Here is a 24,641-nt window from a genome sequence, read left to right as displayed (position 1 = left end):
TGCATTTATCAAACTATAACATAATTTTTTCTGTTTGAAAGCTGTTCCATATAGATTTTGGACACTTTTTGGATCACAAGAAGAAAAAATTTGGTTATAAACGAGAACGTGTGCCATTTGTTTTGACACAAGATTTCTTAATAGTGATTAGTAAAGGAGCCCAGGAATGCACCAAGACAAGAGAATTTGAGAGGTAAGCTCAAGAAATCAAAAGCACAAAATGAAGAATTCTTGCTGCTATATTAAACCAATTGATATTTTTCAATCAATATAAATAAAAGATGTTATATTAACATTGGAGTATAAACTGAATATTTTAATTTATTGTATAATGCAGTGAAGAAAAAGAAAACTAGTTAGTCAAAGTCTAAAAGGAAAGTGATCTTTAAACTTCTTAATACATTAAGCTTTTACTTACTGCTGTTAAAATACTTGGACTCCACCTTCTCTATATTGACAAATAATGTATAGTGCTTAAGACATTTTTTAGTCATGCAATTTGAGGAATTCAGTCAACTATAAGTAGTTTATCTTAAACCTTAAAGTACTTTTAAAACCTTTTATAAAATTTTGTTTTATCTATAACTTAGTCCTGGCCCTAGCCTGAATCCTAAATGGATTGATTCATACATTTAATAAATCCTTATTAAACTCCTAATGTGCCAGACCTTCTTGTAGGTACTGAAGATAAAGCAGTAAACAAAGTCTTTTTGGGTGCGTGAAGTTTACGTTCTAGTGTAGGATAAAGGGATTGAGGAGAGGAATGCTATTTTTTAAATATATTTTATTGATTTTTTTACAGAGGAAGGGAGAGGGATAGAGAGTTAGAAACATTGATGAGAGAAACATCGATCAGCTGCCTCCACACTCCCCACTGGGTATATGCCCACAACCAAGGTACATGCCCTTGACCAGAATCGAATCTGGGACCCTTGAGTCCGCAGGCTGACGCTCTATCCACTGAGCCAAACCGGTTAGGGCAGGAATGTTATTTTTTATAGGTTTGTCCAAGGAAGCCTCTCTAATGAGGTGACATTTGAGCAGAGACCCAAAGCTATTAATGCCATTTGCTTCATACTAACCAACTTGTTCTTATTACTTGTAGGTTTCAGGAGATGTGTTACAAAGCTTATCTAGCTATCCGGCAGCATGCTAATCTCTTCATAAATCTTTTCTCAATGATGCTTGGCTCTGGGATGCCAGAACTACAATCTTTTGATGATATTGCATACATTCGAAAGACCCTAGCTTTAGATAAAACTGAGCAAGAGGCTTTGGAATATTTCATGAAACAAATGAATGATGCACATCATGGTGGCTGGACAACAAAAATGGATTGGATCTTCCACACAATTAAGCAGCATGCTTTGAACTGAATGATCACTAAGAAATTGAAAGCTCGATATTGGATTCTAGTCTGCACTGTTAATAACTGTCAACAGGCAAAGACTGATTGCATAGGAATTGCACAATCCAAGAACAGCATTAGAATTTACAGCAAGAACAGAAATAAAATACTATATAATTTAAATAATGCAAATGCAAACAGGGTTTGATAGCACTAAACTAGTTCATTTCAAAATTAAGCTTTAGAATAATGCGCAATTTAATGTTATGCCTTAAGTCCAAAAAGGTAAACTTTGAAGATTGTTTGTATCTTTTTTTAAAAAACAAAACAAACAAAAAAAACCCAAAATATATAGAAATGATGGAGAAGGAAAAAGAATGATGCTCTTTTTTGTCTTGCAAATGTTCTATGTTATGAAATGTGGACACGCAAAGTCTACTATTGCATTAGGTCCAGATAAACTGGAGTTTGATGTTAAATTACATTAAGATGGGAAATAATGAAATTTCTTATTTTTTTCATTGCTGTTCAACTTATAGTTTGAAGTGGGTTTTTGACTCCTTGTTTAATGAAGAAAAATGCTTGGAGTGGAAGGGACTCTTGAGATTTCACCAGAGACTTTTCTTTCTTAATCAAACCTTTTGATGATTTGGGGTCTTATCTGCAAAGTTTTGGAAGCAGTCACAAATGAGACCTGTTATAGGGTGGCTTTTGGGTTTTTTCTGAACAGTATTTGCAAGAATCTGATTCTTATTTCCCAGGGAAATTCTGGGGGCCCATAAAGTAAAATAATCATAGAGAAAGAATGAGCAGGAATGGTTCCTGCTTCAGAATTGTACAGTATTCACCTTAAGTTGATTTTTTTCCTCCTTTTGCAATTGATGAATTGAATACATTTTTCATGCATGTTTTCCAGAAAAATAGAAGTGAGTATTAATGTTATTAAAAAGATTATTTTTTTTATTAAAGGCTATTTATATTATAGAAACTATCATTAATATATATTCTTTATTTCATGATCTGTCCCATAGTCATGCATTGTTTTGCACCCCAAATTTTTTATTGTTCATATCAGCAATGGTCAGCTCTTCTCTTGGTCTTTGGAGAAGGCTCAGGCACTATCCCATTTATACCAATACTAGTGAATAACTACTAAAAGAAAACAGATGAAAGTTTATCCTTTTTTTTTCTTTCTCTTTTTACATGAATCCCCCATCTTCCATCCTCTTTTATAGTTCAGAATGCCTCAATGGTATGAAATTAGTTACCAAAATTAATACAATTTAGAGTATCTTCCTGATTGCTTAAACCCTCTACAGAGGTATGCTCATGAATAATACTTTATAATATGGGGAAATAGAAACCATGAACTTTTTACCATTGTAGGCTATTTATCCAGTATCTCAATAATAAAAGCAGGATTATGTCCCATTTCCAAGTGGTCGGGGCTCACTCTCCAGAGAACTTCATTAAATTGCAGTTGAGCACAGGATACATTCTTAAACATTTTGAAAAACATTAACCCAAGATGTAGGGGCTAAGGCTAGTCATCACTCCAGAATCTGATATTTTACTCAGTATTTGAAATGAATGATTAATTCCCTAGGAAATAGTTTTAGCAAATGTTCAGGTGCCACACCAGAGAAAGTGCAATAATTTACTGACAGTTTTCTAGATTAGGCATATGATTGGAATACAACTTCATAAAGAGCACACATTGTATACTCTAGTTAAACAGCATCACTGAAAAACCTTCACTTAGGAAATCAGTTACCTATAGTCTTGAATAGCGAACAAGGACTCTAATACAAATACTCTTAATATTTGGCTATTTTAGAACCCTTAAAGGGTGTAATTATTGAAGATTTAGGTACTTCACTAAGGCATGTATATAATATTGCCAACAGGAAAAATAAATTTGAAGATTAGGGGAATTTATTTCTCTAAACTGTTTTGGAATAGTTCAGAAGAATTTAAACTCTATTAAGCAGGAAAACAGTCTATTCTTTTGCAGAAGATTTCATAACTTATTAAAACTTCATCATTCATATTTTGTGTCTTAGATCTATTCAGTTATAATACATACTACCATCCCAGTCTTTTCTGTATCAGGAATTGATTACAGGAAAACTCACTGAAATGATACAAGTCTGAGACTCTGTTGGTGGAAAGTGAAGTTTTAACAGAGAACCAACCGTGTTTTACCTGAGTGCCAAAAAAGCTTTGAGCTTCCTTGCACAGAATTTATACAATTTTTTGCTCTTTCCACATTAATTCAGTTAGTCCACTTTCCCTGGGACCTCTCCACCATTAAAACACATGCCACATACCATATTTCATCATTGGCATTTATTTTCAAGAGTTATTACAACCAAATTAAGTCTGTTTGAGAGGTTTAAACACATTTTATAAAGAATAGAGATTAAGTGATCTAGCTAAAAGCAAAGTAAATATTAAACAAATCCAAGCAGAGTTTAGGCAAACAGCATTAAAAATAAGAAAAAAGGGACAGGTGGTTCTCAGAAGACAAAGAACCAAAAACTGAATTAAATGCTATATGGGAGACTAGGCTGTTTTAAATTATGACAACATAGTTGCTTCCAGGTACTTTAGGATCAGAAATCAATTCCAATTGATCACTCCCTATGGCCAGCCATACGTCATTGAATGTGGTATAACTAACTATTGGCTCTACAGTTTCATTTGGTCACATGAGCAATATTTCCTTCAATGACTATTTTGGAGGGGGGAGGAGCAGGTTTAAAGAAAGTAAGACCTAATTTTAAACACATTCTAGCAAGAAATAACCCACTGTTCGAAAATCATGCTTTAACTTTTTGTTACATTCTCAGCTATACAAAATTGTGTATTTTAAAATTTTTTACACTGCTGTTAATTTGAAATCTGTTAATCATATTGTGGAATTTGGTGTGTTTTTTTAAAAGATGTTTCTAATTGGATTTTTTAATCAAGAATGGAATTTGGTCTCTATTTTCTGATAGAACCTAAGCTTTTTGTGGTTCTTAGTGTCCTGTGTAAAACTTAGTGTCAAAGTAATCAACTTTGAGGTTTTCCCTTCTACTCTGCTTTATATTACAAGCCCTTTAGGAAATGGAACCTGGTGAATATACAATGAATTGTAAAATATTTTAATGTGTAACTTTTTCAACTGTGAAACTATAACTATTGGTTTTTTGATGAAAACAACTGCTGATAAAGTATTTTGTGTAAAGCGTAGTTCTTATTAGTCAGGAAAATAATCAATGACTTGATTAGAATGTATATACCCTCTTGGATTTTATTTTAAGTGGATTGGTAATTTTCACATAGGTAAAACACAGTCCAACTGTATTTTTTCCATCAAAAACTGCATGATTTGGCATTCTTAAAAAATTATAAGCAGCCCATCTATTCTAAAGGCACCATGGAAATTTCATAGCATATAAACCTGAATTTGTTTCTTAATGATTTTGTAAATCCATTTAATTCATATTCTGGCTATTGCCTATGCTGGCCAGCTCTTTGGAGAAATTTAATTCCTAGCATTAGTTTAAAGCCAGCAGGTTAACTCTTTGTGAATGTTATAAAGTTCCTTTTGTTTCATTGCCTGCACCAACAGCAGACCTGGGCTGGACCCACACACTCAGAATCCACCTTAAAAAATGAATTTTGATGTCCAGGACATCACTGTAGTATTTCAATTGAAAGGCCATATATGGTGTTAATGGATTGTGGTGCTTCTACTATTTAAAAACAACTTTCATACTTCAGATGTGTTTGAGAAGAGGGGAATCGGGGGTGAGGGGGGTACAAAACAGGGAGGAGTTGTTTGAATGAATTACATTCTTCATATCCTGCTCAGATGTGGCATGAAAGAAGGCTGAAAGTTGTGAGAATATATTGTGCATACCACAAGGGAATTAACCCTTCATCAAGGATGGGATTGTGAAGGCTGAACTATAAGATTCAGCATTGACAAGATACTCAGATAATCATTCTTGGTGACAGAATAATACAGCTGGGCTGTTTTTTTTAAATATAGACACAAACCATTTTTATTTTTTAATTATTACATTAAAAATTGTAAATGAATCTTATGTGCCATGGCCTGGAAAGCCTTTTTTCTTTTCTGTTAAACGTTATGTTCACTTTTTGAAAAGACTAGGGCTTAGCTCAAGATAACTGTGGTCCTGATAAAATTAGATTGGTAACTCTACCTCAGAAGGTTAATAAGGAAATAAAATAGATGAGTCACAATCCAATACTTTAGGCTCTGATATTACCGAAATTTGCAGAGCACTGTATTTGAGATTTATAGCCAGAGTTGGCATGCCTTGTTTTTAATGGCATTGGAGACATGAAGAAAAAAAAATTGGTTAAAAATTTAATCATTGCTCCAGCCATTTGGCAAAGGCATAGTGCTAGGAGGTTCATGGTACTAGGTTCTTGAATTTGATATTTAAAATTAGTTGTGTTCTCTTTTCTTAATTATTAGTGAAATTAGTGTGTGTATATGTGCACACATTTCTATTTGTATACACGCTGCTTGCTAGTTCTAGTCAAGAGGCATCTTTTATAAAAGATGTAAACATCCAGGTTCTAAAATTCAGAAGAGTTTAGAATTTATTAGGAGTTTCCCAAGTTGGGATGGTAGTTTTTAAATAAGCTTATTTCATTCAAGTATTCCACTTGATTAAAGTTTTGCACTTCTTTTTTATCAATGCAGCGCCATTCCTTTTGCTTAGATATGTTAATATTACAGCCATGCTGGCTAGCATATAGTGACAGTTATGAGCCATCAGGAAATTTTCTGACTTAATTTTTACACAATTACATATAAGTTTCAACAGGGAGGGAAAAAAAACAATAAAAGCAGTCCCTTTTACATTTAGTATAGTTGGGTAACTGATTTTCACTACTAACCATAGACTCCATTCCACAAGTTGGTAAGTATGGAAAGGGGCTTTTTAAACGTACTTTGTAAGCTATTCAGGTCTATCAATCTATCTGAAATCATATTTAATTTGTCACTACAATAATTTTGTGGTTATGCTAAGAGACATGTACATTTTTTAAGTGAAAAATTTTTGTTAATACTTCTAAGTTAGGAAGGAGGCAGAAAACCAACTTGGATATTTTCTCAAAATATCTTTAATAAGACTGAACTCCTTAATTCTAGTGTAAATTTCCAAATGTGGTCATTATCTATTGATTTCATAAGAAACGGCCCCTTACCAGATTTAATTTATGTTCCTATGAGTGGTCAGTGAAGTTGGCCTTCCTCTGATTTCAAATGCAATCAATGGTTTTAATATGATTTTGTCCTTGTACTTAAGTTGAATAAAACCTAAAAGAATGTGTCCTTTTGGAACATAACACTTTAACAGCTTGGGGAATGTGGCACTACCAAAAGACTACTAACGCATCAAATGTTGACTTTGGGAATTTTAAAAATAGCTCCTACCACCCTTTTAGCCCCACTTATTGTAGCAAATCGATCTCACTCTATTTTGTCATTCAATGAATTGAAGTCCTGTGGTATATATACTACATTCGTTAGGAGAAAAATGTTTTTAAATGTTCTTTTAATGATGGCCCAAAAAGTATTTGACACAGCAAGGTGCATGTGTTATTGTACTGAGAATATAGAATAATAGTGTCACTAAATTTAAGACCTCTTCCCAGTCTTGCTGTTCCTAGCAAGAAGCTTGGCCTGTGACTGCACTTATGTTTGTGCTCATCAGAAACTGTCAATGTCTGCTTTTCTTTAACTTCATAGTCTGTAACATCACACTGTTTATTAAAAAAAGAAAATTACTTTGACTTGTGTCCAAATAATCCTTAGTGTTTCATATATTTTATATTTTAAACAAAAAACTGTGATAAGTATATTTTGCCATGTTTTGAATACTTAAAAGCAAACCAGTATGCTAATAACCAAATTTTAGCTGAATTTGAGTTCTTATCAATAATGACTGAGAAACATTGAATGAAAACCTGAAACTATTATGCCTTCAAAGTCAGTTTTTCTGCCCCAATAAAGTGATGAATATTAGAGAAATATCTGCTTAAATATTAACTTCCTTTAAGCATAAAGAATTATATGCTTGTATTTTAAGCAGAAATATATGTATACACATACATGAATGTATAAATGTGTTTGTATGTGTAAACAGACTTTTTTCAAGTCACTTGAAGAACAGAACCTAGAAAGTAGGTTAGAAGCAAACTGGTTTTGCTTTTAGTTAATATAAGCCTTCCAAAAGGTAAGTGTGAACTTTTTTTGGACCCATAATGCACATGGGCATTGACACTTAGTACTTCTAAACAATTAACAGCAAATAATTGCTTACATTTTGTTTATTTGCCAAGTGATTTGAATGACTTTGAATTAATATTGTTCTAAATTGACTTTGTTCTCCAAGCATAATATGTCTTTCCTATGATGAACCAAGTAACCACTATACAAATGGAAAATGGTAGGAATTCAAACACTTGTGGTTTCAACACTTTCACAAACTCTAGGTTTCAAATTAGTGGTTTTGAATTTGTTAGGAGAAAAATCCCAAGAATTGCATATTGTTAGATGGGTGTCAAACTTACTAAGAAATAGAATAGAACCCGGCCAGTGTAGCTCAGTGGTTGAGCATCGACCTATGAACCAGGAGTCCACGGTTTGATTCCCAGGCAGGGCAGAGCCCAGGTAGTGGGCTTGATCCCCAGTGTAGGGGCATGCAGGAGGCAGCTAGTCAATGATTCTCATCATTAATGTTTCTATCTCTCTCCCTCTCCCTTTCTCTCTGAAATCAATAAAAATATATATTTTTAAATAGAATAGAGATATGCCCTTAATTTAAGAAAACTACAGAAACTCAATTTGAAGAAAGATTTAAATGTGTATACATATGTATATTTCATTACGGGGAAGTCTTTGGTATACAAAAGCCTTTTAAACAGCACATTCTGGACCTTCCTTACTTGCATATTTTTAGCTAAGATGGTGGGGAGGATCCTCTCCCATAGCTTCCTGCCCTCACCCCATACCAGCTGTCCAATGAAAGGTACTGAGGCTGATTGAATTCCTTTTATTTTTAATAAGAATTGTATACATTTAAGGTCTACAATATGATGATTTGATATACAGAGTGAAATGATTACTACAGTCAAGCTAATTAATGTATCACCTCACAGTTACTGTGAGACGAGAGTGCCTGAAATCTCAAATTTCCAGTACTCAATACACTATTAACTATAGCCATCATGTGTATACTAACTCTCTAGATTTATTGTTCATCTTATAACTGAAAATGTGTATCCTTTAACCAACATCTCCCCATTTCCCCCACCTCCCTACTCCTAATAACCATCATATTACTCTGTTTCTATGTATTTGACTTTTTTAGAGTCCACACAAATGCAGTGGAATGCAGTTTTTTTCCTTTCTGTGCCTGGCTTATTTTACTTAATATAATGCCTGCCAGGTTTATCTGTGTTGTTGAAAATAGCAGGATCTCATTTTTTTTTTTTTAATCCTCACCCGAGGATATGTTCATTGATTTTTTTTAGAGAGAGAGAGAGAGAACATCAAATAGGTTGCCTCCCACACATGCCCAACCGGGGACCAAACCTGCAACCTTGTGATGCGTGAGACGACATTCCAACCAACTGAGCCACCTGGCTGGGGCAAGATCTCCTTTCTGGAGGCTGAATAATATTCCATTGTATGTACTTAAACACATTATATATCTATCACCAAGTCTTTAGTCTGTTGATGGGCACATGGGCTGTCTCCATATCTTGATTATTGTGAACAATGGGAGTGCAGGTATCCCTTGGAGGTGCTGATTTTATTTCCTGTGGGTATGTGGCCAGAAGAGGAATAAGGCTGGCTGAACATTGAAACTTAGCAAAAGATTGTTTTCTACTAAGATTTTTAAGCACCTCTACTAGGGGCCAGAAACTAAGCTAGGTGTTTCATATACTCTATATCTTGTGTATTCCCTACAATAGCCCCATAAAAGAAGAGATGGATCCCATTCTAAAGATTGGAAGAGAGAGGCTCTAACAATTCTGCTGAATTGCCCAAAAACAAATACTTGAAAAGTTGTAATTATGATCTACAACTCAAATTACACACTGAGACACATTCTCTCCACTATTCCACACTAAAAAGAGGAGAAAATGCCAAAACTGTGCAAGTCGATATTGCCTAATTTTATTATTCAGTTTAGTAACATGACAAAATTACTAAAAGGCATTAAATTGGCTTGGGTCAAAGTTTCTTGTTTGGTTACATCTACATAAAAAAAGGTTGCTTCAAAAGTCTCATTCTATTGCCCACCAATTAAGATTTTTTAGTAACATTTTAAGGCACACTGGTTTTCAGAACAAACTGTTTTCAACTCATATTCAGCTTGATCTGGAAAGCACCTGTTGGGAGGGTTTGTGACATTCATTATTTAATAACCATGGTTGACTCATCATTTAATATAAGGGCCATTGTTGAGTATCCACATGGGACTTTTCTGTGACGGGGATTATCTGAGATGAATGCTAAATTCCATCCAGTACAACTTATCCCTACTTCACGACAAATTTCTAGCCATATCTTTCCCTCTCACCAGAATGTACACAAAGAATAAAGTGAGCTTAAGGAAAGCATAATTAACTAAAAACTGTACCTGAAAGAAAAGTTACATGGTACATGGTAAGGTTAAGTATAAATAACTCCAAACTTACTGAATTTTCCAGGCAGTGGCTTCCCTCCTTTATCACGAATGGTGAACTGAAATGGTAGGGCCACACTTTTGGGGATCACCAGATTACTATCTTCCTATAGTGAATGAACTGTTCTTCACCAAGAATTTTTTTGAGAAATGTTTTCATGTGAATTGTATGGCATAGAACAAGGCTAGTTGTCCAGTGCTCAATAGATTAAATAGCCTCATTATTTATTTCCACATTGACAAGTTCTAGGTAGAGCTGAAATTAAGGACAGCTACCTTGTGCTCATTTTGCCATGTGGGAACAAAAAGTGATTCCTTGGCTCACGTGCAGAGATTTGGAGTAGAGAAGATGGTGAATTCGTGTGTATTTACAGAATAAATAGAATACATGTGAGATTCTTCAAAGTTTTTCTTGCCTGGCTGGCATGGCTCAGTGGTTGAGCGTCGACCTATGAACCAGGAGGTGACGGTTTGATTCTGGGTCAGGGCACATGCCCCAGGTAGGGGCTCAATCCCCAGTAGGGGGTGTGCAGGAGGCAGCCGATCAGTGATTCTCATCATTGATGTTTCTATCTCCCTCCCTCTTTTTCTCTGAAATCAATAAAAATATATATTTAAAAAAAGTTTTTCTTTCCCATATCATACTTTACTGCCACTTCACGGTTAATTCATAAGCAGGCATAATCAAGTCTTCACGTGCAGAAACTGCAGGTATCTGAAGGCCAGGACTTCAGTTTGGCCACCATCCTAAGATTGCTCGGTTCCTTCGATGCTGTTCTATATAAGGTACTTTGCCACCTGCCTCATCTCTGAATGCAGTTCTGTACTTCTCACATAGGAGGGACAGGTACTGTGTTAACCGCACCATACCAACAATCAGGGCGCCACCCAGCAGAGTCAGTGAAGGCCAAAGTAAACAGTGGAAAATAACCATTTGGTCGTACTTTTTTATGAGAATGACATCTTCAGATTGGCTGTCCGGACTGTAGAAACATGAAAAGGGAGTCCCGTTTATGTGATCGAAGAATTCCTTTATGTCCAGAGCCCTGTTGAGCAAGTCATTCCTGTCTCGGTGGCACTTAGGTGTGTAAAAGCACTAGGAATGTGGAGGAGGAAGAAAGATGAGGACACTCTTACCAATATCAAGCACTTAACAGTATTAATGCTGAAATAGCTTCAAAATGAAGCTATTAGGGAGTTTCCATCTCAAGGTGATGAAACCTACTACATAGCTCAGGGGGAAGGGTTGGCAGATGGGCACCAAATGAAATGGCCATTTCCAGGCATTAAGCAGGGCTGTGGGGAAGTATTCTTAGAGTCAAGACACTGCAGAAAAAAAGAGAAACTAAGATGGCGGCATAGGTAAACACCGGAAATTGCTGCCTCTCACAACCACTTCAAAAATACAACTAAAAGACAAAACGGACATCATCCAGAACCACAGGAAGGCTGGCTGAGTGGAAATTCTACAACTAGAAGGAAAGTGAAAAGCACACTGAGACTCAGAGGAGGTGCGGAAGTATAGTGCAGAGGTACGGAGGCACACGTGGAAAGGGCTGGCAACTGAGGACACGGTTGTCTTTTTCAATCGGGAGAGAGTCTCAAGCTCCTGACTGCTCTGAACTCCAGTTCCAGGCAAGTCTCTGGGGACCCAGACGCATACGGGGAGAAACTGGACTGTCTGGCATTGGTCGGAACTCCAGGGCGGCTTTCTCTCAGAGGTGCTTGCAGTGATTACCGGGACACTGAGACGCGGGGCCTCTTAGGGTAGGGCTGAGGAGCAGCCATAGCTGTTTGCTCCACCCTGTTGATTCCCTGAGACCCCGCCCCACCCAAGCTGTGCGCAGAGGCTTTTGCATATGAAAGGCCTGGCCCTTTGCAATCTGAAAATTACCTAACAAACTGCAGCTGGGTCAGAGAGACCCAGAACTTCCAAAAGAAGGCCCAAGACCCCACAGCAGCTTGCATTGCTTCATAGCTGGGCCTCATCTGGGCACCTCCAAACCCCAAACAAAGATGAGGAATCTGCAGATCTCTCCATAGCTCCTGCTGGGTAGCCTCAGGCAGAGGCTAAATTAGCACCTCCTTAGAGATCCAAGAGCCAGTATACCCAGTGGTCAGAGTGAGACCATCCAGATTACAACTCCTCAGATCCATAAGGGACACACTCACAGGGCAGACTCAGTGAGCACCAAAGACCCACTGAAGCAAGTCTTGCCCCAGAAGGGTGTCTCCAGCACAGAAGTTCTTCTACTGCAGACACAGCTGATTCTCACAGCCAATTGGCCTGGAGGTCAATTCCTCCCAGTGATACCTACAACAATCAAGGCTTAACTACAACAAGACTGTGCACAAAGCCCACAAAGGGGTGCACCAAGAGTGTCCACCTCAGGTAATTGGGGAGGCTGAGCCACTGGGCCCTATAGGACACCTCAGAAAGCCACTCTATCAACACAGGGAAGCAGCCAAAATGCGGAGACAAAGAAACAGGTCACAAATGACAGAAATGGAGGACAGCAAACTACAGGATATAGAATTCAAAACCACACTTATAAGGTATTTCAAAAATTTTCTAGAAACTGCCAATAAATTTAGGAAGACCCTCAAGGATATGAAAAAGGACCAACTAGAAATTAAGCATACACTGACTGAAATAAAGAATATTATACAGAGTTCCAACAGCAGACTAGAGGATTGCAAGAATCAAGTCAAAGATTTGAAATACGAAGAAGCAAAAAACACCCAACTGGAAAAACAAAAAGAACAAAGAATCCAAAAATATGAAGATAGTGTAAGGAGCCTCTGGGACAACTTCAAGCATGCCAACATCCGAATTATGGGGGTGCCAGAAGAAGAGAGAGAGCAAGATATTGAAAACCTATTTGAAGAAATAATGACAGAAAACTTCCCCTACCTGGTGAAAGAAATAGACTTACAAGTCCAGGAAGCACAGAGAACCCCAAACAAAAGGAATCCAAAGAGGACCACACCAAGACACATCACAATTAAAATGCCAAGAGCAAAAGACAAAGAGAGAATCTTAAAAGCAGCAAGAGAAAAACAGTTAGTTACCTACAAGGGAGTACCCATACAACTGTCAGCTGATTTCTCAACAGAAACTTTGCAGGCTAGAAGGGAGTGGCAAGAAATATTCAAAGTGATGAATAGCAAGAACCTACAACCAAGATTACTTTACCCAGCAAAGCTATCATTCAGAATTGAAGGTCAGATAAAGAGCTTCACAGATAAGAAAAAGCTAAAGGAGTTCATAACCACCAAACCAGTATTATATGAAATGCTGAAAGTTATCCTTTAAGAAGAGGAAGAAGAAGAAAAAGGTAAAGATACAAATTATGAACAACAAATACACATCTATCAACAAGTGAATCTAAAAATCAAGTGAATAAATAATCTGATTAACAGAATAAACTGGTGAATATAATAGAATCAGGGACATAGAAAGGGAATGGACTGACTATTCTCGGGGGGAAAGGGGTGTGGGGGGTGCGGGAAGAGACTGGACAAAAATCGTGCACCTATGGATGAGGACAGTGCGGGGGGGTGCGGGGGGGATAGGCAGAGGGTGGGGTGGGAACTGGGTGGAGGGGAGCTATGGGGGGAAAAAAGAGGAACAACTGTAATAATCTGAACAATAAAGATTTAATTAAAAAAGAAAAAAGACACTGCAGAAGAGACCATGGCCAACTTCATAAGGACCACGCTCCTGACATGCAGGTCCTCAGCCTCTTCCTGGACAGTAAGTCAATCCATTTGTCAATTCAACAAATATTTATTGATCTCTATGTGCTTTCAACACCTACTGATCCCTCTATTGTCTTTGTCTTGATGTCCTGTAGTAAAATCTCTCCCTAACGGATTAGCGTATTGAGGCTTTTGTCCTGGGCCCACACAGCGGGCCCCCACCTGGGCTCTGTTTCCTGGGAGGCAGAGCCAGTGGATAAGGGACCTCTCTATTAGCTGATTTAAAAAAAAAAAAAAAAAAACTTGGGGTTTATTACCACACCCACTTGGCACTCCGAGCACTGTGCCAATGGCCTTTAAAAATGTTTGAGGCCTTAAAAATTATTACATCCGAAATAGAAAACAGACCATCAGATTAAAATTAGTGATTAAGTGAAGACAACGAAATGTAAGGTGTCAACTAATCTAGCTCAACTTTGTTAGGTGTAAAGGTATACTTTAAATCATCTGAACCAATTGAACAACTTATTAAATCAAAATTGCCCTGGCCAGTACTTCTCAATGGTTAGAGCATCGGCCCATGCACCAAAGGGTAAAAGGTTTGATTTCCAATCAAGGGCACATGCCTGGGTTGCAATTTTGATCCTCAGCCCTAATCAGGACATGTGCTGGAGGCAACCAATCCATGTGTTTCTCATCAATGTTTTTCTCCCTCTCTGTTTCTCTTCACCCCTCCCTTACACTCTCTAAAAACCAATGGAAAAAAATATCTCCAGGTGAGGATTAACAAAAATAAATAAAATCAAAATTATAATAATCCTTTAAATTTCTCTGATAAGAAAAATTACTTGCACCTAGCCAGCATAGCTCAGTGGTTGAGTGTTGACCCATGAACCAGGAGGTCACGGTTCGATTCCCAGTCAGGGCACATGCCTGGGTTGCAGGCTCGATCCCCAGTGGGGGGTGTGCAGGAGGCAGCCGATCAATGATTCTCTCTCATTATTGATGTTTCTATCTCTCTCTCCTTCTTCCTTCCTCAGTCTTAAATGAATAAAACATATTTTCTTCAAAGAAAAATTACTTGCTTGATTTAAGGTGGACTGTGATATGATAGGGAGTGGGACCTCCAAAAGTAAGACTGCCCAGAAATGACTCTGGTCATTAGCTCAGCCTATAAATTCTAGACACCAATTTATGAAATTGAAATCTCTCCCCTTTCTATTTACCCCATTTTCCCTCCAAGAATGCTTTTTGCTTCATTTATCCTGATTTGACCACTACAAAACATTCACTGGAAGGAAACAGATGTATCCCTAGAGGTGGCCCAGGGTACTGCACCGTGCTGGTGACAGTCTGGCATGGAAGGATTGCTGTATTTAGAACTTTTTCATTAGAACATCACCTTGGAATTTATCTGGACAGCCTCTTCATTATAATGTAGGAGAGCTCTCTGGCCCGAATGGGTGAGGTTCACCAACACCTGAAGACAGGGGTACTTGCCCTGACCTTGGCAGTCCACACCACAGGCAAAAGCGCAGTCCATCCCATCATCCGTGATACGTGTGTGGATAACAGTGCAGTTCGCTTCTTCTCTCTGAGTGCTCCAATTTGGAAAAAAATAAAATCATGATCTTCACCCTCTAGAAAACTTAGTTTTATATTTCTAATGTGCTAATCTGAGGCATTTGTCTATTTCGGGTAATGTAGGACCATCATAGAAGGCACACAATGAGGACACAGAGATAGGGAATAAATAGCAGCAAATTTCCAAGTCCCTTCTCAATTAGGACCCTCCTGGCATATTTATCACTACACCAACCCTTAGATCAATGGTTTTCAAACTTCAGAATCACCTGAGTGAATTTTCAGAATGAAGAGCTTGTTAAAATGTGGATTCCAGCCTGGCCGGCATGGCTCAATGGTTGAGCATCAATCAACCTATGAACCAGGACATCATGGTTCGATTCCCTGTCAGGGCACTTGTCTGGGTTGAGAGTTCAGTCCCCAGTGTGGGGTGTGCAGGAGGCAGCCAATCGATGATTCTCTCTCATCATTGATGTTTCTATCTCTCCCTCTCCCTTCCTCTCTGAAATAAAAGTATATATATTTTTTTTAAATGTGGGTTCTATGCTTCAGTCCCAGAGATTCAGGTTCAGTTTATCTGAGTTGAAGCCCAGGAATCTATTTAACAGTTTTAAGATACATGTATTGGGAGAACCACACTTTGATCAGTATTACCCTAAGTACTGCAACCAACAAGATCCACATTCAGAAATTGTATTGTCTGCCCAACTGGTGTGGCTCAGTCAGTGGTTGCGCGTCGACCTCTGAACCAGGAGGTCATGGTTCGACTCCCGGTCAGGGCATATGTCCGGGTTGCGGGCTCAATCCCCAGTGTGGTCCTGCAGGAGGCAGCTGATCAATGATTCTAATCACTGACGTTTCTATATCTCTCTCCCTCTCCCTTCCTCCCTGAAGTCAATAAAAATATATTCAAAGAAATCATATCATAACGCCTCATCATCCTAAAATGCACCCTTTGGAAGAAGTCCAACCATAGGGCTCTGAGTCAACACAGCCTCCAAAAGTTCTGGTGACAAAGCACAATTCCATTTACCTGCTCTGCTTCCAAAGAGGCGATGGAAATCGTGCAAGCAACCTCTCATTGGAAACTCACTGTGTTTTTGCTGTCGGTAATTCCTTGCGGTCAGGACCTACATGCTATTCATCTTTATGTTCCTCAAAGCCTAAAGCACAATGCCCCCCACACAGTGAAGGCTCAGTAAGTGTTGTGCTGAATTAAATTTTATTTGGAAAACATTCCTTGAGAATTTGGGTATGTGTGACAAACACAGAATGTCATGGGTGCAATGAGAAGTGGCAGATAAAATCCCTGTGAAGACTGAGGTGAGGTTGAAGAGAATGGACATATATGTATGAACTAAGTAGAGAACAAGTGAGGGTAAGAGCATATGTTTTTAATGTATAGGAGCAGCTCGTCATGCATCCTCACACTCACCTCCAGGTGGGTCCCTGTGTTTATTTCCTTGTGCCTTAATAACAAGGAGTTAGAGTAGCAAACCCTAAGTCAGACTATCTGAAAGGCATTGTTTAACTAGCTGTACCAGTGCACTCCCATTATGATCTTTGACCATCAGTCATCATTTCGCATTATTAATATAACAAACCTGAGACCCATGATGCAATTTAACATGATCTTAAGGCCCAGGGAATTTTTTAAAAATTACTGAATGTGGCCTACAACAGTAAAATATTGGGCAAGTGAAAATACAAAAATGGAAAGGTTCTCTTGCAGGTTTAGCATTGGCCTGCTTTTACACAAAATTAATTTCTATACTTATTTAGATGAGGCATCTTTAACTGTTTATAGTTATACTAGAGGCCCAATGCACGAAATTCGTGCAAGGGGCTCGACCGCCGCCTTGGTGGCTGCCTCTGCCTCAGTCCCCGCCCGCCATGGCGGCTGCCTCTGCCTTGGCCCCCACCACTGTGGCTTTGTCCAGAAAGTCATCCGGTCTAATTAGCATATTACACTTTTATTATTATAGATGCTTATCTGAGTTAGTTAGAACTTAAGCTCTAAATGCTCACTATGTGACAGATGAAGTATAATTTGAACCTTCCTCAAAGATTTCAAGAAGCTCCAATATAGAAAGCGGGATATTCTTTCCTATGCATGAGCCCAGGTGGAACCAGGGGTGTATTTAGGACTAAAAAAAATTAGCCTGTTCTTTCAACAGCATTGTGTGTCTATTTGTCTACAAATAAGCACAATCCATCATTTGAGGAATGTGAGTATAAGGGAGTGGGCATAGGTGTAACTATCACCCATTAGGGTGTGAAACTTATCTCTGTTGGCACAAGATTTCAAGGCAAGGGAGAGAGAAGCACTCCCTAAATTCCTTTAAACAATTTCCAGAAATGCTTAGAAAAGTAAATTTTCAATATGAGCAACAGCTTGGTGCCAATTTGCAGGTGGTATCCTCAAACCATCTCCCATATATATCACATTTTTTAAAAATATTCTGACCTGCAATGCACACAAACACACACACACGTGCACACACATATTTATTCCATTTACATAGATATTACATAGTTTACATATGTAATGCAGATTAGGTAGAAATTAGATACATAGGTAGATATAAAGTGGAGTAACAGGAAAAGGAAAGTAGAAAGCTAGAATGAAGTCAAGAGTGAGCTGCAAACACGTGACCCACAGATCCTAAGATCCCTTATAATTATGGGAAATGGACAAATTTGACTTTGAGCTTCTTAGCAGCAAAAGCAACACAACCAGATATAGGATGCCTGGTGTCCGTTGAGTTAAAACAAGTAGGTTGACCAAGAGCAGAACAGATTCTCTGGTGCTCACACCAGGTAGAAAATCCCCCTGGGAGCCTTCTAACAGTGGACTGTGCACTCTGGTGGATGGTCACCTCCACATTATTGCCAGAATAATGTTAATACCGGAATGGCGGGAGATGAATCTTAAAAATTCCTTTTCTGTGACCACTTTTCACTGAAATTCTAGACCTGCCTTTTCATTCCCCATGGCGCTTGCATTCCCAGGGCGGCCCGCCCCCAAAGCACTTCATGTTATGTGAGCCATTCTCCAAATTTAAACAGCTCCTGTCCTGCCCTAATCAAAACGCCCACCCCCCCACCCCCACCCCCGTCCCCTCATTGCAGCAAGCTTAAGTCTTAGGAGGTCAGAAGTCTTTATGTCAGAATGACAAGCAGATTCTTTCCTGGTTTTGTGGCCTTGGACAAGTTACTTGGCTTTTCTGAGCCTCAGCTTTTTCATTTATAAAATTAAAATAATGCTTCCTTCCATCATGGGTTTGCTCTAGCTTTAAATAGAATAAAACAGTACATTTGTCATATCTATATATAAAAGCCTAATATGCAAATTATCCCCTTGGGAGTTCAACCAGAAGTTCAATCACTCGCTATGATGTGTGCTGACCACCGGGGAGCAGCGAGGAATGAAGGAAGACCCTGGCCAGCAGGTGGAAGGCCCCAATCGGCCCAGCCCAGATCACCGGCCAGGCCTAGGGACCCAACCCGGTGCAAGAATTTCGTGCCCCAGGCCTATAGTATTATATATTTAATAATGGCAACTATTATTACATGTATCTAATAAGGAAACTAATTAAAAGAAAAGAAAGGGAACTCATATTTACTGAGCAACTACTATGTGCCAGGTAGACATTATCTAACTCAAAAAACTCAGATTCAAAAACTTCTATTGTGCTCATGTAGAAGGCTTAAATGAAGCCTTCCCTAGGATATCTGCACATTAAGGGAAGGATTTATTACCTACATGACTATCTAATTTGTGGATTCATTGTCTGAAGTATTTTTGAGATTGGAGTTGGGGAGCAGACAAGAAATGTCTTTCACTTTCTTACCACCTCTTGCTCCACACCCAGCTGCTTCCCAGCACGGAGAGAGGAGCAAGTGAGTCTGTCATCCCTGTCCTAGACCACGGTCAGAAGGGCTGCAGGCACCAAAGCCAGCCCCCGCCTCCCCACCACTGCGCCTGTATCTGATCTGAACTGGAAATTCTGGGTCTATCTTTCTCCGTTTCTTACCTGAGCATGAAAGGCTTTAGGATGGTTATTCCGAACAAGAAGAACATTAGAACTGAGAAGCCCATCATTGTGAACCCTAGCAGCATGGCTCGGTCCTCTCCAGCACTGGACGGCAGCTTCCTGTGCTCATCTGGCGGGTCTCCACCATTGTGGTCTGTATTTCTCTTCCTCCCTGAGGTAGAAATGGCTGTCCTTTGGAGGAAGTGGGGAAGAGACAGTTCTAAAGAAGTTGGAACATTTACCAACCCTTGGGGGGTGGAGGGATGATCCCATCTGCTCCTCCCTAAGGGTTGTGAGCAGGTCCCATGCAATACAATGAGATCCCATGTTCAGAACTTGGTGAAAAGTCTATCTAAACATGCTAAAATGGTGTGTTATAAATTTTTTTCTTGAATGTAACAAACAAAACTAAGGAATGCTACCTGGTAGAAGTCTTTGGAGACCTGTTTAATCAATGGGTAGAAAAGAATTACCTGTAAAAGTAGCTTTTGTTTTATGTAAATAAATGTTATGAACTTGCTTATCTTTCAGGATTATTGCACATTCCTCCTGAAAATATTTTCTGCATCACAAGGTCCACATTCCTGCCTATGAACAGCCAGCCACGCCGAGCAGAGGCTGTGGACAGGAGCGTGTTCTCCCGTTTGCCTTAGTCCCACCACTTCCTGTGATCAGTTTCCCTGATCAGCTGTTCCCTCTCACAAGGCAGTTGAGTCCCAGAGGTAATTCCATTTTAAGAGGCTTAAAATATTAAGCTAAACAAACGCAGCTATAATGGTAGAGATTCAGGCTCCATGGAATATATATTCTTCTCAAACATATATGGAACAGTTACGAGACCTAACCACCAACTGAGCCATAAAGAAAGCCTCAACAAATGTCAAAGAATTTATGAAAGTAATGTTCGTTTTATAAAATTTGAAAAAATAGAAAATGAAAATCACCCACAATTCTACTGTTCACTTAGTGGACCATTCCCCTCCTCTATATTATTTTAAACACTGGAAAAAAAATTTTTAATCTTGTTTTTTTCACTTAACATAATAATATGTCAGCAGCAATGCTTTGTAACTCTTCTATTGGCTACATAATAATATTCCAACAATAGGATATGCCATAATTTTGTTGTTGTTGTTAATCCTCACCCAAGGATATTTTTTTCCATCGATTTTTAGATAGAGTGAAAGGAAGAGAGGGGGAGAGAGAAAGATTGACGTGAGAGAGACACATCAACTCATGCCCTGACCATGGCCAAGGAGTGAACCCACAACCAGGCATATGCCCTTGTCCTGGAATCGAACCGGCAATACTTCGGTTCTCGGGCCAACGCTCTAACCACTTAGCAACACCAGCCAGGACCCCATAATTTCCTCAATCATTTCCTTATTGTTGAATAAGTTTTCTGGGATCATAAACAGCCCTGTAATTACTGTTGTGGTATTTATAAGCACCTTTCATCCAAGGACTTCAAAGCACTTAAGAATGATCTAATTTTGCTCTCTAGCCAGAGATGAGTAAACAGAACTTTTACTCCTTTTTTGCCAGCAATACACATCCACTTGTAACCAGTGTGTTACCAGGAGGTGTTTTATTCAGTCAAGGCAGTACTCACCCCTTTCTGCTGTCTCCCCTGCAGACAGAACTGACTCTCACACTCCTGATACTACAGGTACCTTCTGGCTTAGCCTGAAGCAAACTCAGTCTCAAAGCCCTTGAACATGCTCATCTGGCTGTGATCCCTGCAGATGCCAGCAGCCTCTCCCTCCAACATTATAACGTGCGCAAAACGTGTTCCTTAGAAAGAAGCTGTGGCTCATCAAAGCTTGATAATTCATCTGACACTAGTTTCACATGTGTATGGAATTTCTAAGCATTGTGTTATGTTAAAGTAATATTTCCCTGTAATTTGTTTATGTTGCAGAAAAGATTGGGGTAATTGTTGCTACCCTTCTATTTTTGTAATTATTTAATAACTTCTTTTGAAACAGGAAACGAGGTTTTAAGTCAACTTGTTTCATCGAGTTTGGTAAGAGGAGAGAGCAATAATCCAATTGTGCATTTCAGAAATGAATATAGGATACTGTATTGCTTCCGGGAGGACACAACTGCTCTTCTGTCTGGTTAATTATGTGAAGTACTTGTTCCATTGCAAGTTTGCCGTTTGATTGTCTGCCATACAGTGATTCACTTTAATTGTCTTTTCACAAAAGCACTAGTTCATTTCTAAGAGACAAGTGTTTTTGCCTCTATCTCTTTCCTCTTTGGTCTGTCTTCCTTCCTCCCCCAACCTCCCACATCCGTCAAACCCCGATATCTCACTCTCTTGCATTCTCTCTCTCAAATACCCTTGAGTGTAATTAGAGGGTGACGGATGTGGGTAATGTGATGACCGTGGTGATGTTTACTGTTTCCACTTCCTCAGCTCCCAACTCCACTTCAACCACTAACAAATCACCCAGGTTTTTGGCTAGAGTGAACTGTACCCCTCCCAGGAGTAGGCTGGAAAGCTTTTAATCTCCCATTCCTCAACCACTCTTCTGCATTGCTCTTCTCTAAACTTTGGTGCCCACTTCTGATTTCCTCTGCCCCAAACCCAGGGACAGGCAGGGGGAGTGAAGCTTAAGACTCACAGCCCCTCTGCTTTGCATTCCCCTGGGGAGAAAAGAGGTCCTCAGGACACCTTAAATATCTCACTTTCTCCCTTTAAGAAGTGCCTTGGCGCCGAAACCGGTTTGGCTCAGTGGATAGAGCATCGGCCTGCGGACTGAAGGGTCCCGGGTTCGATTCCGGTCAAGGGCATGTACCTGGGTTGCGGGCACATCCCCAGTAGGGGATGTGCAGGAGGCAGCTGATCGATGTTTCTCTCTCATCGAAGTTTCTAACTCTCTATCTCTCTCCCTTCCTCTCTGTAAAAAATCAATAAAATATATTTAAAAAAAAAAAAAAAAAGAAGAAGTGCCTTGGCTCTGGCTGGGTTTTCTCAGTGCTTAGAGCATTGGCCCATGAACCCAAGGGTCTCTGGTTCGATTCCCAGGCACATACCTTGGTTGCCCTGATGGGGGCACGTTTGGGGGATATTTCTCTCTCTCTTCCTCCTCTCTCCCTTCCACTCTCTCTAGAAATCAGTGGAAAAAAATACCCTTGGGTGAAGGTCTAAGAAAAAAAAAAAGAAGAGTTCTGGCCAGTGTGGCTCAGTGGGTTGGGAGTCTTCCTGCTTACTGAAAGGTTGCTAGTTCAGTTCCCGGTCAGGGGACATATCCAGGTTGCAGGCTTGATTCCCTGGTCGGAGGCATGCAGAAGGCAGCCAAGCAATGTTTCACTCTCACATTGCTGTTTCTTTCTCTCTCTCTCTCTCTCTCTTTCTCTCCCTCCCTCCCTCCCTCAGCCTTTCTCTCTCTCTAAAAAATCAATTTAAAAATCTTTAAAGAAGTACATTATCTCACTTCCCCCCTTAAGGTGGTTAATAACAATGGCTAAAAGTATAGACAGTGTGATGGCATCATGTAGAGAGCATGCTAAGGCATGCAGCAATGATTACTATCCCCTATTACTACTCCCACTTCATCCACAGGGCGTGAGGCAGAGAGAAATTAAGTGACTTGCCCACAGACATCACAATCGTCCAGCTGGTTAAGGGGTGGAGCTGGTGGGGTTTGGGATTTGAACCCAGGCCTGTGACTCCAAGGCCGAAGCCGGTAGTAATTTCCTCATTTCTCACTCCACCCAGCACCACCTCTGTGCTGGGCCATGATCTAGAGCTGGGGAGCCAGAGATGAGTCTGAAAGGGCACTGGCCTCCAAGAACTTGCAACCCGGAGGAGGAAGCCAAGGAGAAAGGATGCAGCCCACACTAGTCAGCGCTGCTGGGGACGCCTCCGGCGTCCCCTGGGAAGCACAACAAGTGGGCACCCTCGGAGGACGTAACCAGACTAGCCACTTGTGCGGCGAGGTTCTCCTTACAGTGCGGGGGGTCCTGGTGGTGACTTACCTCCCCTGGCGCCGCCGGCCGCCCTGGAGTGTGATTTGAACCGGGATGCTGAAGGGCTGCATGAGACCACAGGGCTGGGCAGCATGGGCTCCCTTCACCTGAGTCATGGTCTCTGAGGGCGCAAGAGGGCGATACTTAAGCATCAGCGGAAGTGGGGTCCCAGAGGGAGCCCGCAGTCCCCGCCTGGACAGCCATGGAAAGCACCCCGCCTCCAAAGCTGCCACCTGGTGGACAGGTGGGAAGTGAGGGCAGGCCTGCCCGGGGCTCAGACCAGGCTGGGCAGTCAGTTCCAGAAGCTCAGGAAGACCCTGCGAGGTTTTCTGCAGCCAGACCTTCCCCCCCCCCCCCGCCCGCGAATCCCCGGCCTGCCTCCTCCTTGTCACCTGTGTTCCGGTTCGGCGGCCAGGTGCATCGCCATAGAGACCTAATGGCTGGCGGAAAGTTCTGAGACCCGAGGGACCCTATGTAATTGGTGAGGGACAAACTCAGTTCAAGGTTTATAAAAAGAGGAAATGTTTTGCCCTGGCCACGCTTCCTCTTTCACAAAGTGCCTGTTAGCGTGCAATATCAGAGAATGGGCTTTTCTGGTCCATGCATGTTCTGATTAAGAGGATGCTTCTGTACCGTACGTGATTGCCCAAATTTTCAAGACCCAAAGGACCATAAAGTGACTCACCATTAAAACTATTTCATGCCCTAGCCGGTTTGGCTCAGTGGATAGAGCATCAGCCTGCGGACTGAAGGGTCCTGGATTTGATTCCGGTCAAGGGCACTTGCTCCGGTTTCAGGCTTGATCCCCAGCAGGGGGCATGCAGGAGGCAGCCCATCAATGATTGTCCCTCATCATTAATGTTTCTATCTCTCTCTCCCTCTCCTTTCCTGTCTGAAATCAATAAAAATATATTTTTAAAAAACTATTTCAAAGGTTAAAAACTATCAAATATCATTGTATCTTTCTTTGATTACCTAAAAGGCATTTGGGGATCTTTTAATAACCCCCAAATTATAAACATCAATTATTATATTGTAGCTTACTGACATGTGGATGATAGAATGCTAGCTGGACTCCTTTTGCTGTATGGTTTTTGTTGCATGTTTTTTAATAAAAATATTATCTTAACATTTTCCAAAATATTTGTGGGAGCAAGAATGTAAGTATAATCTCATCTATAAACATCCATGTAAGCATCCCATATTAACTGTTTCTTGCAGTTATTTTAATATTATTTAATGAAAAGTTATAATTTATATACTTCT

The 24,641-nt window shown here is 39.9% G+C and overlaps 2 protein-coding genes across 2 annotated transcripts in view; one reads left to right on the top strand and one right to left on the bottom strand.

Moving 5' to 3' along the window:
• PIK3CA (phosphatidylinositol-4,5-bisphosphate 3-kinase catalytic subunit alpha) overlaps positions 1–7,166 on the top strand; it is an 83,468-nt gene extending 76,302 nt beyond the window's left edge. The window contains exons 20-21 of the mRNA XM_070406765.1: positions 42–193; positions 1,106–7,166. Of these exons, the coding sequence (XP_070262866.1) occupies positions 42–193; positions 1,106–1,376 (423 nt within the window). The 3' untranslated portion in view covers positions 1,377–7,166. The remainder of the gene's footprint in view (positions 1–41; positions 194–1,105) is intronic.
• Positions 7,167–9,504: 2,338 nt separating this feature from the next.
• On the bottom strand, positions 9,505–23,472 carry KCNMB3 (potassium calcium-activated channel subfamily M regulatory beta subunit 3). Its single transcript, XM_070406766.1, has 4 exons — positions 23,385–23,472; positions 19,398–19,589; positions 15,179–15,377; positions 9,505–11,170 (listed from the first exon to the last, which is right to left on the bottom strand). Exons 1-4 carry the CDS (start codon positions 23,444–23,446, stop codon positions 10,805–10,807), a joined length of 819 nt encoding a protein of 272 aa, XP_070262867.1. The 5' UTR covers positions 23,447–23,472; the 3' UTR covers positions 9,505–10,804.
• Positions 23,473–24,641: the final 1,169 nt, after the last annotated feature.

The sequence above is a fragment of the Myotis yumanensis genome, unplaced genomic scaffold, assembly GCF_028538775.1.
Source record: "Myotis yumanensis isolate MYYU_CA2020_CCGP unplaced genomic scaffold, mMyoYum1.0.hap1 SCAF_2, whole genome shotgun sequence".
Lineage (NCBI taxonomy): Eukaryota > Metazoa > Chordata > Mammalia > Chiroptera > Vespertilionidae > Myotis > Myotis yumanensis.
Note: the sequence above shows the minus strand (reverse complement) of the source record. Positions and strands in the feature narration are given on the sequence as shown.

Excerpts from the sequence above, each read along its gene's own strand:
- KCNMB3 (XM_070406766.1), bottom strand. The coding sequence starts at position 23,446 with ATGCAGCCCTTCAGCATCCCGGTTCAAATCACACTCCAGGGCGGCCGG. Across the intron at positions 19,590-23,384 it reads GGCCGGCGGCGCCAGGGGAG|GACAGCCATTTCTACCTCAG; the intron begins GTAAGTCACCAC and ends CTTCCTCCAAAG. Across the intron at positions 11,171-15,178 it reads CTGTCCAGATAAATTCCAAG|TGCTTTTACACACCTAAGTG; the intron begins GTGATGTTCTAA and ends CCACATTCCTAG.